This window comes from Wyeomyia smithii, chromosome 2, assembly GCF_029784165.1.
Source record: "Wyeomyia smithii strain HCP4-BCI-WySm-NY-G18 chromosome 2, ASM2978416v1, whole genome shotgun sequence".
NCBI lineage: Eukaryota > Metazoa > Arthropoda > Insecta > Diptera > Culicidae > Wyeomyia > Wyeomyia smithii.
In genome coordinates, this window is record NC_073695.1 from 30,442,081 (window position 1) to 30,457,102 (window position 15,022).

The 15,022-nt window shown below is 38.0% G+C and overlaps 1 protein-coding gene and 1 long non-coding RNA gene across 2 annotated transcripts; both read right to left on the reverse strand.

Moving 5' to 3' along the window:
- Positions 1–7,468: 7,468 nt before the first annotated feature.
- On the reverse strand, positions 7,469–8,458 carry LOC129724552 (uncharacterized). Its single transcript, XR_008727932.1, has 2 exons — positions 8,240–8,458; positions 7,469–7,742 (listed from the first exon to the last, which is right to left on the reverse strand). It is a non-coding gene; the product is annotated as an uncharacterized LOC129724552 (long non-coding RNA).
- A 4,493-nt stretch (positions 8,459–12,951) lies between these two features.
- On the reverse strand, positions 12,952–14,316 carry LOC129724180 (uncharacterized). The gene is made up of 2 exons (XM_055678864.1): positions 14,180–14,316; positions 12,952–13,535 (listed from the first exon to the last, which is right to left on the reverse strand). Exons 1-2 carry the CDS (start codon positions 14,195–14,197, stop codon positions 13,359–13,361), a joined length of 195 nt encoding a protein of 64 aa, XP_055534839.1. The 5' UTR covers positions 14,198–14,316; the 3' UTR covers positions 12,952–13,358.
- Positions 14,317–15,022: the final 706 nt, after the last annotated feature.

Consider the following 15,022-nt stretch of genomic DNA (forward strand, 5'->3'; position numbering starts at 1 on the left):
GATCCAGTGTTGATCGCTTTTTTCATCTCCTTCAGAAGATTTATGAAAGTGATCAGTTCCCCCGAATCGTAGATGGAACGCGGATGTGACTGGTTTCAGTATCGTAAGTAATTATTTAAAATTTGCGTGGCAGGTAGTGCTAGAACTTATTTCGTTTGCATAGGTTCCAACAAAAACTTGCAAATTTTTGGCGAAGAAAGGTGCACGGCAAGAACCAGGAGCAGTTTCTGCAGAGCGAGGAATAAATACTACAGCCATGATGGCCATGTCCGCTACCGGAGGGTATGAGTGCGCCACTAGCCCATCTTCAATTACTTGCGACATGTGTTTTTAAAGTTAAACCAATTAATTCAAAATCATTACTAAATATTTTAAGAATATGTTGTTTATTTTTAAATCTTCAAATGAATATATATTTTCGGTTCATTTGTTCGGTTTGTCCTATTGTTTATATGCTTACAAGAAACTCCTATAAAATAGTTAAGTTAAAAGAACTTTAAATTCGACCTGATTATCGAACAATATTTATAGAAAACTTTCAAAAATTTGGGAATCATCCAATAGTTACGTAAGGGCTCATTGAGCGTGTGAGCTCGGATATTTTTATTTATAACACCGACCTGCGACCGGAATAATCGATTTAGAGACTATCTCTGCTATTTCGGGTCATGCTGGTTGTACGTTGCTATAAAACAGGAAGCGCATTTTGCCCATTTGTTGTGGAGCATTTTTACCCCTTGTTGTGGTGCGTTTTGTACACAGATATGAGCATTTTACCCCGAACGAATCAGAGAATAGGATTTCGATAATCTTTTTGAATTTAACGATTTCAACGTGTTTTATTGATTTTTATGCTGCAGGACGAACCTGTTTGGTAAAAAACTGTTCAAGCTTTAACCTAGTACGTTTTTCAAATCACATTTTGCATTGACGAGTGCATAATGTGAGATTTTTCTTAACATGGGCATTTTGCCCCCAGTTCCCCTACCTATCTACACGTGTGAAAAAAAATCGGAAGCGCGAAACGGAACAAATAAATCAAAGTAATCGCGAGTGGAAATGTTTCACCACATATCCTTTTGAAATTATCGAAAGCGATAGAGAATCAGTTTGGACTCCTGATTAATTATCACTTGAACGATTTTTCCCATCCTTGTGTGCAATTATATCGTTTATAAAAGCTACCACTGCGAATTCTCGTCGCATTTTGAGTCCATCTAGATTTATTAACATGCAACGTGCCTCATTGGAAGGTAAAGGTAGAATGGTCCAAACTAGCTTTCGTAAAGTATACAATAAAAATTGCTTTTGTATTGACTCAATACGATTTTTATGTGTATCATGATATGGTGATTCATGAAGTAGACGATAGACATTTCACCAATAGCCATAGAGGTTTAGTGGAGCACATACCAGTACTTGGTTTAAAATTATACTATTTTGGGAAAAAAGTTAATTGGAAATTGTTATAAAAATTGATCAATTTCACCCCGTTCCATGGTACCTCAAAAACAACGTTGGTGATTAAAAGTTGTTTTGGTAAAAAATGTACTGAAGAAATAAATTATCATGGACACTCGATTTGATTTAACTCCTTTTTAATAATTTATCAAACCATTTTAGTTATTAAATTGATACCATATAGATCTAATGCATTATTTTCAACAAACTTGCACATAAAAAATGTTTCCCAGATGCATACGTTCTTTATTTATTACAATCACTAACAATTAGAAACTATGAGCTGTTCCAAATAATTAAAATAATAATAATAAAATTGAATCTAGTTCTAGCCAAAACAACGGAATTGTGTTGAGAAAATTATTATTCTAAGAATTCAAAGAAAATGTGCAAATTCATTGGAAATAATTCACCGAATGCTTATTTAGTTACTAATCTTACCAAACAGTTCCCAGTCGTGGTGTGGTCTTTGATATACGTGAAAGTCGTCTCCATTCCGGTCTATGGCTGCAGCTCACCAGCTCTGCAGTCTGCGTAGAGTCCGTAAGTCGTCTTTCACCTGATCGATCCACCTTACCCACTATAAAACTCTCCGTCTCGTCCCTGACGGATTGGTGTCAAGAACCATCTTTACCGAAAAGTCGTCCGACATCCTTACGACATGCCCAGGCCACGATAGATGGCTCCCAAGCAGCTCCTTCAATTCGTGGTTCATTCATATTCTACACGTTCCATTCTCCATCTGGTAGATGGAGAATATGGAGAACGTGGAAAATATGAATGAACATCTGCAGTCCTCCTAAGATGGTACCTGGTACCCAACACCTTCCGCTCGAAGACCGCAGTGGTGCGTTGATCGTTCAGATGTTCATCGAAGTGCTGTCGATTTGAATTTCTTAGTTCTTCACACTATTCCTCCTCCTGGCGGCGCTGTTTGTCCTGAAAGAGTTGGGTTCAGTGCTGAGAAAAATCACCACCTAGAAACTCAAACAGACAGATATCAAGGCAGCCTTGGTGTCTCATATTTTTTTATAAACAAACATGAATTGGTCGGTGTTAAGTTAGACCGGACCAAGTCACAAAAATGAAAAAAAAAACGAGTTATTAATCGCATTGGACCAAGATTTTCTTACGCTACTTTACACATCAGTCAGATTTCGTTTATCTCAGAAACAACAGCAAAAACGGCATAATTTTTTTCTGAATGACCAAAGAAAAGTGATCATAGTAACCAGTCAGTATGGACCAAGTGTTCGCGTATATGCGGTTGCAAATCGTTCACGTGTTGATGCAAGCAAGAAAAATGGAAAAACTTTCAAGAGATTTTACAGATTTCTCTGTATCAGAGGACTCTTTCTTTTATCTATCGTCGGAATCTGATAAGTTTCACATTTTGCCGTCCATTTAAATGTGTTTTTTGGTGTTTTATTGTTATCACTTAACTGACCAGATAACATGCCTCATAGTGTACAGACAGAGTGGACCATGTGTCAAATACAAAAACGTGGTTAATACGGGAATTTTCGGCATTGGTGTAAAGTCAGCATAAGTTGATTTTGAAGCTTCCTTGCAGGGCTCTACATTTTCGAAACAAAACAATGAAACTGATATACTCGCGCTGTTATTTCGATTCGGACAGTTTCATTTTCACTTGATTCCTTTCTTTCCCGTCTGTTGTTCGTCGGATCGTTTCAAATGAAACTATTGACTTTTTCAATCGACGGAGAGAGAGACTCGACGATGCGTTAGCACCGCATCGCGTCGTTTGATGGTAGTTTTCACAGCAAGAGAATCACAGCAAGAGCTTTCGACTGGGTGTCATGTAACTCACGAAGTGCTCGAAAATGATACAAAAGCTTTTCCTTTGAAAGCGACAGGTCAAAGCGTCACTATAACCTGATAATTGTCAATTGAAAATGACTTTGTCAGGCTCTGCTTCCATATAACTTATCCAAAAACCCCAAAACCCGTTAACGTAATAAGTATACTTTACCAGCAAATGAAAAAAATGTACATGGTCCGTTCTGATTGAACACATTACTAAGAAATTTCAATCTTTAGTGTGGGTGATGCAAAATTCCACAATTTCAGAAACAAGTATATCGCAGATTATAGTGGTTCTGACTTCATAGTTGAAAATGTTACCACGGAAATCTGTCCTGAGGAGGTTGAAAAATGGGGTAAGTGAATGGAATTTCAAAAAGGGAAATATGCAGATATTACGCATCTACTGAAGTACGTCCGAGAATTTGCAACGAGATGAAGAAAAAGAAGATGATCGTGGGGAATTTTATCAAGTAATTATTTTGTTATCAATTTGTTGAAATAAATATAATTTAAGTTGCTCGAATTATTTTTGATCAACCCATCCCCGGGGGGTGAGCCATATGGCATCACCTGACATTCAAACTTTGATTTAAGTTTAACAATTACACTTGAAAATTTGCAAGATGAGTCTATTCAGTACGGTTAGAGAACAGATTGATCTTTAATATTCAATACAGTTCGTGTCAATTGTACATATGGTTGATGAGTAATAAGAATCTGAAGTTCATTTTTTGAGGTAAACATTGATTTCTCTTCGCATGGATAGGATTAATTTAGGTGTCGCAGAAGCTAATAATACAATTGCAAAACTTGGACTGTTCGACTATGAATTGACTAAAATTATTTTTTCAATTGTTCAGTCATAATGGACCAAGCCAATATAAATTCTTCTTTGGTTCAGTCAGAGTGAAACAAGTTCACCTAACCAGTTATAAGTTTTTTTTTGTTGAACTCATAACGTTCGTTTTTTTCAATTGTCACATAACATGATACAGTTAAAGAGTATCTCTAACCTATAACATTAAAATTGCCTAGTAATTTTGAAAACTTCGAAATTCACAGAACAACAAACTTCAAATTCGTTTATGTCGAAATGATCAAAATGTCACTTGGTCCGGTCTGACTTAACACCGACCAATTGTAGCTAGACAACGGTCTTTAGCTAGACAGATCGAACTATTGATTTTCGATGAACACATTTGTAGATATTTATTCCTTAAGGCTGTATTACACTCTTTGGCCAAGCGTCAAATATTTGTCACTTTTTGATTGATTAAAATTTGGTCAAAGATAATTGTTTGTCACTCTCCAATTTTCAAGTGTGGCAAACAACAATCATGATGTCAAATAAATCTGACCATTATGTCAAAAGGTAAAATATTTGACCATTAGTCAACGAGTGTAATGTAGGCTTTAGTCAAAGTTCATATTCATTTATATGTTGTCAAGACTGAAAATCATTTTCATTTCCACGGAAACGAAAATATATATCAGTATCAGTAACTTGTACTAAATATTTGTATTACTTCGAGCTCAGATGCAATATTCAATATTAAAGTTCTGGCAGATCCCTATCAATACAATTTATCAGCGAATGCATAAATAGTAAAATGAAAGAAAACAAATAAATGCAAATGAAAAAAATACCTTTTTAAAGAAAATTTAATAACCTAGCATGCTTTTTGCATTGGTTGATCTCGAACAGCAAAGCAAAGCCTAAGTACCAACATTCTGCGGTCGGAACTTGCTTTTTTTCATTTAGCACAGACATTGCAAGGTTAGCGCTATGATCCTATTGACATTGGCAGTCTCTCCTAAAACGAGATTCGGCCGACTGACTTATCATATAATTGAATTCAGTAAATTTATTCAAATTTAATGAACTAAGTTATTGCTAAACATGTTTATTCTAATAAATGGGATTTCTCATTTATTAATTTTTAATCATAATCACAAACCAAACAAGCTCACTAATTTCTCGTTTTTATATTACTGGTAAAAGAGCGTAATTTTCTGAGCAAAACGTGATTTTTTTATAGCATTGTGTTTCGATTTTTAAATGAAAAATAAAAATCGCCCCAAATCACTAGCATGACAGTTGGTATATGAGCGGAATGTCATTGTAGCAATTTCGAGCAGTTTTTATTCGTGATTTAAAAATTGAATGACAACGATGGAAGATTTTTGAAAATTACGTTTTGCGTAGAAAATGCAGCTCTTTCAGATGACATAAACACTGATATAGCTAAACAACCCAATTCAATAACAGCTGAATATCTACAGCAACCTGTATATTGGTGATGACTCTTGGCAGAGCCGGATTTAAGGGGGGGGCCAGGGGGCCCGGGCCCCGGGCCCCCACATTTTTGGGGCCCCCACAAAACGAGAAAAAGTTCTTTTCTCTATCAAAAACGAGATTCAATCAAAAGTTCAATTTACAGTAAGAAAATTTGAACAGACCATTTCAATCTGAAACTTTCCTTCAGTGTTATTTTTTCGCGAGCGCCAATATCACAACTACATCCATAAGAGTTAACCTTCGATTCTCTTGGAATGACACACATTAACACACCATTTGAATCGAACCAGCGCGCATGGGAGATCAAGCAGGAAAGAAAATATTCCACAAGTTTTTTTAATGCATTGCTGTTGATTCCGAAAATAAGTTCACCTGTCCGAATCAGGGATACTAGATTTGCGTTGCAAAATGCAGATTTTCAGAGTCCGTGTGCAGATTTTATTGACCTGCAGAAGTGTGTAGTTTTTTCTAGTTTCTGTAGATTATTGCCAGCGTAGCCCTATGTTTGCGCAGTCTTTCTCAAATTGTGTGCAAATTTTTGCTTGCGGATCGCATTTTTTTCAAATTGCGGTAGGTTTTAATTTTTCAGATATCAAGAAAAAAATTCCGGATTTCAAGAAGTTGCATACATTTATTTATTTGAGCCTAATGATCTCGAACGCAACTGGAGAAAGGTCTTTATCGAAGATGAAACTGATTGAAAATAGGTTGCGTACGACTATGAAGAGTGAAAGGCTGTCAAACTTAGCATTGTTAGGTTGAGAGTACAATATTCTGAAGGAGCTGAATGTTGATTATTCAATCAATAAATTCTCTGCAAAAAAAAAATCGTAAGAAAAAATTCTAGCAAATTTTTGGTAACTTTTCAATAACAAATAAATGTTTTTAACTCGTACGATAAAAAACGGGTTTGTTTTATTCTGAGGCCCCCACTGTAAACTGGGCCCCGGGCCCCCACAATCGTAAATCCGGCTCTGACTCTTGGTTTCTTCTGTATAATTTCATCATCCTTGAGTAAGTTGTGCTTATACGCTTCATTTAACATGAAAATGCCGGTTGATATGCCCAACGTCCAAAACGGCCTGAGAATATTTGCATCCGCTCTCAACATCAATTCGACATCGCTCACGTGCAATGAGCCGTAAAGCAATGTCCTGTAGCGTACGTGTTGAATGAAGCACTTTTTTTTCTACAACGTTTAAAACATACCTGCACAAAGCTTTCTCGTTTATTTATTTAATTTTTAAAACTATATACCCGTTTGATTCATGTTTGTGCAATTCCGACCGTATTTGTTTTTTGAAATAGACCCATCTTGAGCCTAAGAAATAGATTTTACGTCTGACCATTATGAATCTATGTTATTAAACGAAAAAACGACAGACTAGCGTGTAAGTTCATGATTTTTTGCTACTTGTTAGTACGTGCATTAATTGTAATTTAAATTGAAGTGACCTTTGAAAAAGGCCTAAACCAAAAGTCGAAACGTAAGGATAAACACAATTTAGTCGTTTTTTTCTGATTTTATTTCAAACGAGAAATTTTTTATTTCATTGAAATATCGAGTCGGTCAAAAAAAATATTGAATGAAGAAATTGGCATTACTCAGAAAAATCGAGTGACGGAGACTATTCAGCTGGTAATAAGTTCCCGAAGGCGCAATTGAAAATGAAAAACCTGAAGTTTCACGGAGGTGGTGATTCGAATAATATGTATTTCCCATATTTCTTAAATTTCTCCATGAGTTTTAATACAAAATATAAAAAGGTCGAAAACGACCCGCGACGGTTAAAAAAACTTGAACATCGAAATCCGAAAAGCTGTGATATTATCTTGCTATCAAAGGAAAGTTAATAATTGAATAAATCACATATCCGTTGCTTCGTTAAAAAATAAGTTTCATAGAAAAGAAATTTTATTGCAAGCCCTTTTAATCAATACCACTATGATTAACATTTAAACCTAGAAACCGTTTTTATCCGAAAAGCAGCAGTTTCTTTTTGAGCAGCAACAGTTTTAAAATACCCTGTGGATCCTCGGGGTTTTCAGCTTCAGCCATCAGGGCGGCATCGAGGGGGGCAGCAACAATGCTTTCGTCGTTCACGGCAGGCATGCCATAGGCGATCGCTAGTACCAGGGCGAACAGACAAACAAACTGAAAGTAAGGACAAATCGTACTTTCGTTAAGTTCCGGGATACTGATCGATGTTGGTGGTGGTTCTGCTGCATTTAAATTATAGTTTATTCTTTGCAAGATTTTTTTTAAATTGGAATGAGGCTTTGTTCTGCTTTTGCATTGAAATTAAAAAAAAATCATCAAGAACCGATTAGGGCCACTTATTAACACTGGTTACAAAGATGAGTTATTAACCCGAACACGTTTGATATCTGTAATATTTATTGAACAAGATACGCATGATTTTTTTCCGACTCATAGCAGCTTAATTTTGTTAGAAACTCCAAATAACATCTTGGGAAAACAACAAGATCTCTTGGTAACCGAGCGTCTAGAAACTTTGCACATGTTACATTTGCGAAATCACAACTCTAAAACGTATCAAAACCTATGACTGTGCTATCACAACTGCCACTATATCACACAATCCACTATTTATCCTCCTAGCGGAATGAGTACTTTGCAAAGTTACGTACCGTCACGAAAAACTTCATGTTGGCTTTTTTTTTTTCACCGTACAAATCGTCTCCTAGGGTCGAGTCAAACTGAAGGAACTGGAAAGAATTTTGTCATCTTATATAGAAAAAGACCATTCTCGACGTCGTCAGCGTCGTTCGAACGTGTGACTATGTTGGCGGTCGATTGGATATATTTATTTTGGATCACATCATTCCTTACTGAGCGTACCCATGGCAAGTGACCTATCGAGTGTGAATGAAACTTTGCTCACATATCTGACTGAGAATACTGAGTATTTCCAACGGGTAAAAATTTTGTTTTGACTCGAATATTTTTTCAAACGGTGTATGGACTATAGCATACACTGTATTTGAATCATTACAGTCCAGAAACCTTAGGTTAAATTTAGAAGTGTCTGGAAACAGATTGTAGGGAACCAATGATGTCTAGGCAACTAATGGTTTTTTATCAAACAATATATGGAACAAAATAATTCAAAATATACTCTTGACTTAAAAAAATTAAGACACTCATTTTTTACAGAAACATATGAAAAATTCTATTGAAATAAAAAAAGTTGGATAAAATTTTGCGTTTTTTTCAGGTCATTTTGGCTGGAAACGCTCCCCTGCCGTTGGAAAACCGTCCAAGCAGCTGTTTGTTTTGTTTCTTTGATGCGCTTCCCTTATCCCGCAAACTACGCTGCCAAACTCGTTTGGCGAAGAATGTAAAATTAGTATTTAAACCGGTCTTTATTTTCCTGGTGGGATGCCCAAACTTTTCTTCTTTTTTTGTAATTTCCAGCTACAACTAGTAAAAGTATTGGTTTTTGGGAGGGGGGAGGCTATTTCCTCTACCCAAAGTTGGCTGCAAAATCTTTGCGAACTGAAGTTATACATAATACGAAATGTAAAATTTCAGAGTGAGTACTATACAGTTCTCCAAAATGGTAACAACAGTATCAATTCAACCAGAACGGGTTGCTTTTTTGGTGTAGAGCGATTTTTTATTTCTAACCCAACCAGCTGCTGTTTTATGACAGGTATACCCGTTCGCAACGATGACACGCAAAACATAAACTGCTTTTTCGAAGATAGTAAACAGTCATTGGGGGTCTGTCCTCTCGTAAACTCAGGTTATACACGTGTTTCCCGTTTTTTTGTTTTTTTTTAAATATGGGAAACTTTTGAAATCTCTAGATTACTAGTCAGATTGGGTTTCATTTCGCCAAGCCAAACTAGCTATCACGGATCCAGCATAACGATCTAGATCCGTCTTCTAACGATGGCTGCTAGTAATTCTATGATAAAATATGCGAAAATGTTTATCGCCATAAAACGACCCGCGTTAGTGCCATACGCTCACCTGATTTCCGGCTGTTTTTAGTTTTCGAAACTCGTTTTAACATGTCCCCGTTATTTATTGGCAAAAAAAAAAAAATATTTCGAGGAATTTCGTCAGATTGGGTCCTCTTTTACCGTGTTTTTTTTCTCGCTTGTTTTCCGTCGGTCTAGTTCCGCCACTGTTGTGGCCAATCACCGACGCCCAGGGAGGCGACTCCACACCCAGGACCCTAACTCACGACCCGTTTATTAACGGACCGGCGCCAACGGCTTTACTTCCTCATGCGATGGAAGGCGTGATCCCAGAGATTTTTCGCCTCAGAAAATCTCCCGGTGTCGGCTAGGATTGAATCTAGACCAGTTGGGTTGGTTGTGAGTGGATCACGCCACCTCACAACCATCGACACCTATGTCGGCGGTGGGATTCGAACCCAGGCGTCGAGCGTGGTTGGCGGAGACGTTACCAACCACACTAGGCCCCCGCGCTTTACCGTGTTCATAACATTCATTTTGGCAAGCTTTCGTCTGTCGCAAATTGCAACGTAATCTATTTTTATGCCATTGATGACACCGAAAAGGATTAGAGCTGAGGTTGTTAGAGATTGTTTCACGTTTTGAATCTTAGTCACAACCGTTGAAGCTATACATCAGAGGTTAGATGTTTAAAGATGTAACGTATGGTTTTGGAACCTTCTCCAAGATGATCATCTATGGAATCTCCATGCATATCCTTGGTATGGAATTATTTTGAATTAATTCGATATGTAAAAAAGCACTTGATAAAAAAAGCACTTGGCCTCTGGAAACCGATATGTACGTAACTTCGAAGATACGTTGTATCGGAGATTATCTGTATGGCAATACGCCAATGCCTGATACTTACCTGGTAGATTACATTTCTTCGAATTTTTTAGTTACAAAATAGGCAATGTATGTGATTCTCTCGAGGATACGAGAAAATCACATACATTGCCTACTTTTTTGCAGTGTAGCCAACATTGCAGTTTTTTCGATTGTAAACTTAATTTGCAATTTCCGCAATGCACCCCCCCCCCCCTCCTTCGATTTTCATTTTGACCACACCAATGTGTTCAGCAGACGATTTTACATAGGGATCACTTATCAGTAAAAACAAAATGTAGCGTTCAAACTTTCTCAAATTTGCGAGATTTTAAATTTTCTGCGCAAGAATACGCTTCTACATGGAATGCTGCAATCGCAATGGTATGGTAAATAGTAAATTAACAAAAACTGCCGATTTTCCATTGGTTTACCTTTACACGCTCTGACGATACTACATGCAGCATCAATCATAGTAACTCATGAGTCAGAAGAAAAAAAAATGACAGTTCTATCAGTCGACCTCTAACTGTGATAGCGAAAACAGTGAACTCCGTTCAGAATAGTCAGCCTATACACCGGAGAGACGCCGAGACACTCACCGTTAAGGCAGCTGTCAACATCAAAACGGGCGATCTGTATAATTTTGCATTGCCGTTATCCGTTTTGATGTTGACAGTTGCCTTAACGGTGAGTGTCTTGTCATTTCTCTAATGTATAGGTTCGCTAGTTCAGAAGTATGCGCGTTTAAAGAACGACATAACGCCGCGTCGAAAACGGATATCGTGCGGCACTTTGTGGACGTCGAATCTTGGCACTATCGGACAACAATCAGAGCATCGGAAGAAAGCTCGATTTCGGACGGCCGAGCGACAAGAAGTTCCAAAGGAAGCTGAGGAGGAAGACCGAGGGAAAAGCTCATACATCGCTGCGTGCGCTTTACCGGTAAGTCTGTACAACCTGCCAAACAGTGAAAAGGTACCTGGCAAACACGGACATACATGTCAGAAAGAAGCAATCCCGTCCACTAGTCTCGGAGCTGCAGGCAATGACGCAGCGGCAGCGGCTGAATAAGATGGTCAGATGGAATAGATTTTTCCGGCGAATCGCGACGTGGTTGGGGTGATGGACGACGAGGCCTGTCTAACCCTGGATGGCAACGATTGGCAGGGCACTTTGTGTTTTATTTGCCTCACGAAGGAAGTGAGTTCCGATGTGAAGTTCATTTCACATACCAAATTCTCCAAGAAGGTGCTGCTGTGGCTGGCAACCAGCATTTCAAAGCTCTTCTTTTGCTCCGTACTGGCCATGAACAAGAAAATTTATAGTACGAAGTGCAGGCCTGCCGAAAATCTACTACAATTTTGTCCTGAAAACTGAGGAAGAATTGATAAATAAAACAAAAAAGGTCTCAAAAACATGCCTACACGCATGTTTTCGTCCCCTATAACGAATATTCTGGTAACTTGCTAGCAGGCCGCTCGCAAGGGCGTGGTTTTTTTTTTACAGGTAGTTCAGTATAACTACCTTCCGAAAGAGATTTATCAAACTCAATTATCTGTCTTAGTTTTTTTATCACCATCCGCAAAAAGTCCAGTTTGTCTTAAACGTTTGCAGGCGTTTGTGTAATCGGAGAAATGTTCCTTAAAGAAGCAAACCTGGATAATCGAGTTCCTTAAGCAGAAAAAAACATGATCATTTGCAAGTTGGGAAACGGTCTTAAATTACGTAACGCTGGAGGGGGAGGATGTTTTTAACAATGTGATAAACCAAAAAAAAATAAAGATTCATAGGAAAAGTTCAAAAAGGTTAATAAGAAAAATGTAACCAACAGCCCCTGTAGCATTTTGTGAAGATGAGTTTAGAACGGCATTTTTTGCGTTACATCAATAATAGACGCTCCTCTAAGGAACAACGTTTTGATTACACAAACGTCTATTGGTGATATGTGATTCCTTCGTAAAATCTGAACACATTGGCGTGGTCAAAATCAAAATCGAAGGGGGGGAGGGGTTTTTTGAGGAAATTACAAATAAGGTTTTAAATAAAAAAGAATGCAATATTGGCAACACTGTAGAAAAAAAAGTTCGAATCTACCTCTGAAACCCTTCAAAATAATGTGTCAAGATCACTTGTAGCTCTACAGGGACTCGAGATATCTGCAAACTAAAAAAGGTGTTTTTCTAAACTCACAAAAAGTGGCCCGCATAATCTATAACCATTAACGGATGATAACCCATATAATTTAACTATAGCCCATACAGTCAGGACTATATCCCGAACTAGTTGTTAGGCATGTTTTATGGTTATTGATTATGCGGGGGGGACAGTTCTATTGGCCGAGGAATACACCAATAAGTGCAGAACTTTGGATTCATAAGTTCCGGCCCAAAATACATCGACTCACAAATTTTGGTTGAATTCGGAGATGGTCGGTGCATTTCCTTGATCCAGTTCCACAGTATTTCTAGTTGAATCTATAATGTCATTGAACAGCGAAAGTCGTATCTGTTACTTTCTGGATGACGATAGAAGAAAAAGAAATCTAATTATCTAACAGTATAATTTATTTACAAACGGATATGTTTAATGGGTGTTGCAATCGAAGTCCGATCAAGCACGTGTCTTGTACAGATTTGTAGGAATGTTGAATTATAAATGGAAAATAGTCCATGATATTCGACGTTTCTTCTCTCCATCCGATGTTTAACCACTCAAATTCTTGCTCCAAGAAACAAAACTAACTTTAATGAACTAGAATGAACTCCATCTCTCTGTCTGCGTAAACCTGCTGTATATCTGGTTTTTAAAAAATCTGTCACAACACTGGCCGAACTAACCAGAGAACTTTTGCAAACTAAGACAACAATAACGATAAAGCTAATGGGCGTTTTGGCGGTTTAAATGGCTATGTACCACTGAGAGCGGAACTGTGAATAGTAACGGCAGGCTTTTAGCCCAGGAAGAGCAATTTCTTCAGCTTCTTCAGCTTGAAGAACGACTGTGGGTCCTGTGGGTTGAAGCTGCCGTCCAGTTCGGCTGCGTACACGTCTCCACCGAAGATGGACTCATCGTTGACGGCAGGCACGGCGGACACAAGGGCCACGGCGAGGACGATTAGGGCAACGGTCTGAAATTTAGGAAAGCGAATAGGCGAGACTGTTATGAACGCACTGTTGAAACTTTTTCTCTTGAAAAAATAGAATTTGACCACATTCAGAAAATTCTGTTGTCTCGGTACTGATTTTAGGCCATAAATGACTCTTTTAGAACCCGAAACAGCTCCTTTACTTCAACATTGTCATTGTATTGAAGTAATTTTAAAAATTACTAAGACAAAATTAGAGATTTATTCTGCACCATCTTCAATGCAAATGGCAGCATCTTCTAAGAGTATTGAAAACTCACATAGGATCTAAATTTTCGGTCAGCAAGAGTTTAAGTTTGCTTTTTGTATGATAAATTTCTTTTTTCAGGAAATGGCAATCTAAAACACGATAAACAGACTACATTACGTGTTTAATTATTAAAGCTAGCTCAACTATGCGATTTGCAACTTGTAATTTAAGATCAGAACACAAGACTTGATCTGTTCCTGCAGGTAAATAAGTTTCCAAGCGTTCTTCTATTGACTTTTCTAATTCTTATAAACTTTAATGCATGTACACATTAAAATTGTCATCTATAAACTTTCGAAACACAGCACAATTTGCTATTTTGCCAACAGAATAAGTCTAGAAAGTCCCAAGTACCAATTTTCTTCAATCGACCTACCACTACTAAAAATTTCATTTTCACTGATAGCTTCTTGAAGGACTAGTACTGCTGCTTTTGCACTGATCACTTAACTAGCACTGATAGAGTTTAGTAACCGCAATTCGCTTTTTATACACGCCGGTGGTAGAAACAGTTTATTTAATAGACAGGCCGGCTCAAAAAGTACACCTCGAAGACAAATTTGCCTCCCCCGGGGTTCGATTCCCGTAGTACCATCGTCCGCCCTACTCTTTACCGTTATTTGGCAACGAATGAATTATTTATTGTTATTGGACATTGTTGGCCGTTGTCACCACCATCATTGGGTGTCAACCTCACCCCGTTTGGTCGGTACTTATGTGTAATAAAAATCTGTTTGAATATTACTCCGTCAAACAGCGATCTGATGAACATCCCTGGTAATCGCAGTTGGTCGCAAAAAAATGTAAACGAAACCGGCTTTCGATGGTAAAAAATGAGTGGCTTCGCTGCACCGCATCGGTCGTCCAATCGCAGTATGCCCAGCGAAAAATCAAGCTGTTGGTACTTACGTTTCGGCAAGCAGGCGAACTTTATACCCGGTATAACAAGCGACAAGCAATCCGCGCCGTCGCCGTTCCGTCCATCGTCACGCTTGTCAGTTCTGTGTACTTACACCGTGAAGGTACCGAGTATTGACCATTGACGTAACTACACAGTTTTTATCTGCTCCAAAACGGAGTGAAAACAACCGAGATAACTCAACTGCAATTGTTTTTGTTTCAGAAAACTCCCGTTGCATACAAATGCGCTTGAAGACATCGCCCTTATTAACTTCCTCAAGTAATGTGAGGCAAAAGCACGAAAAGGTGCCTCTACCGT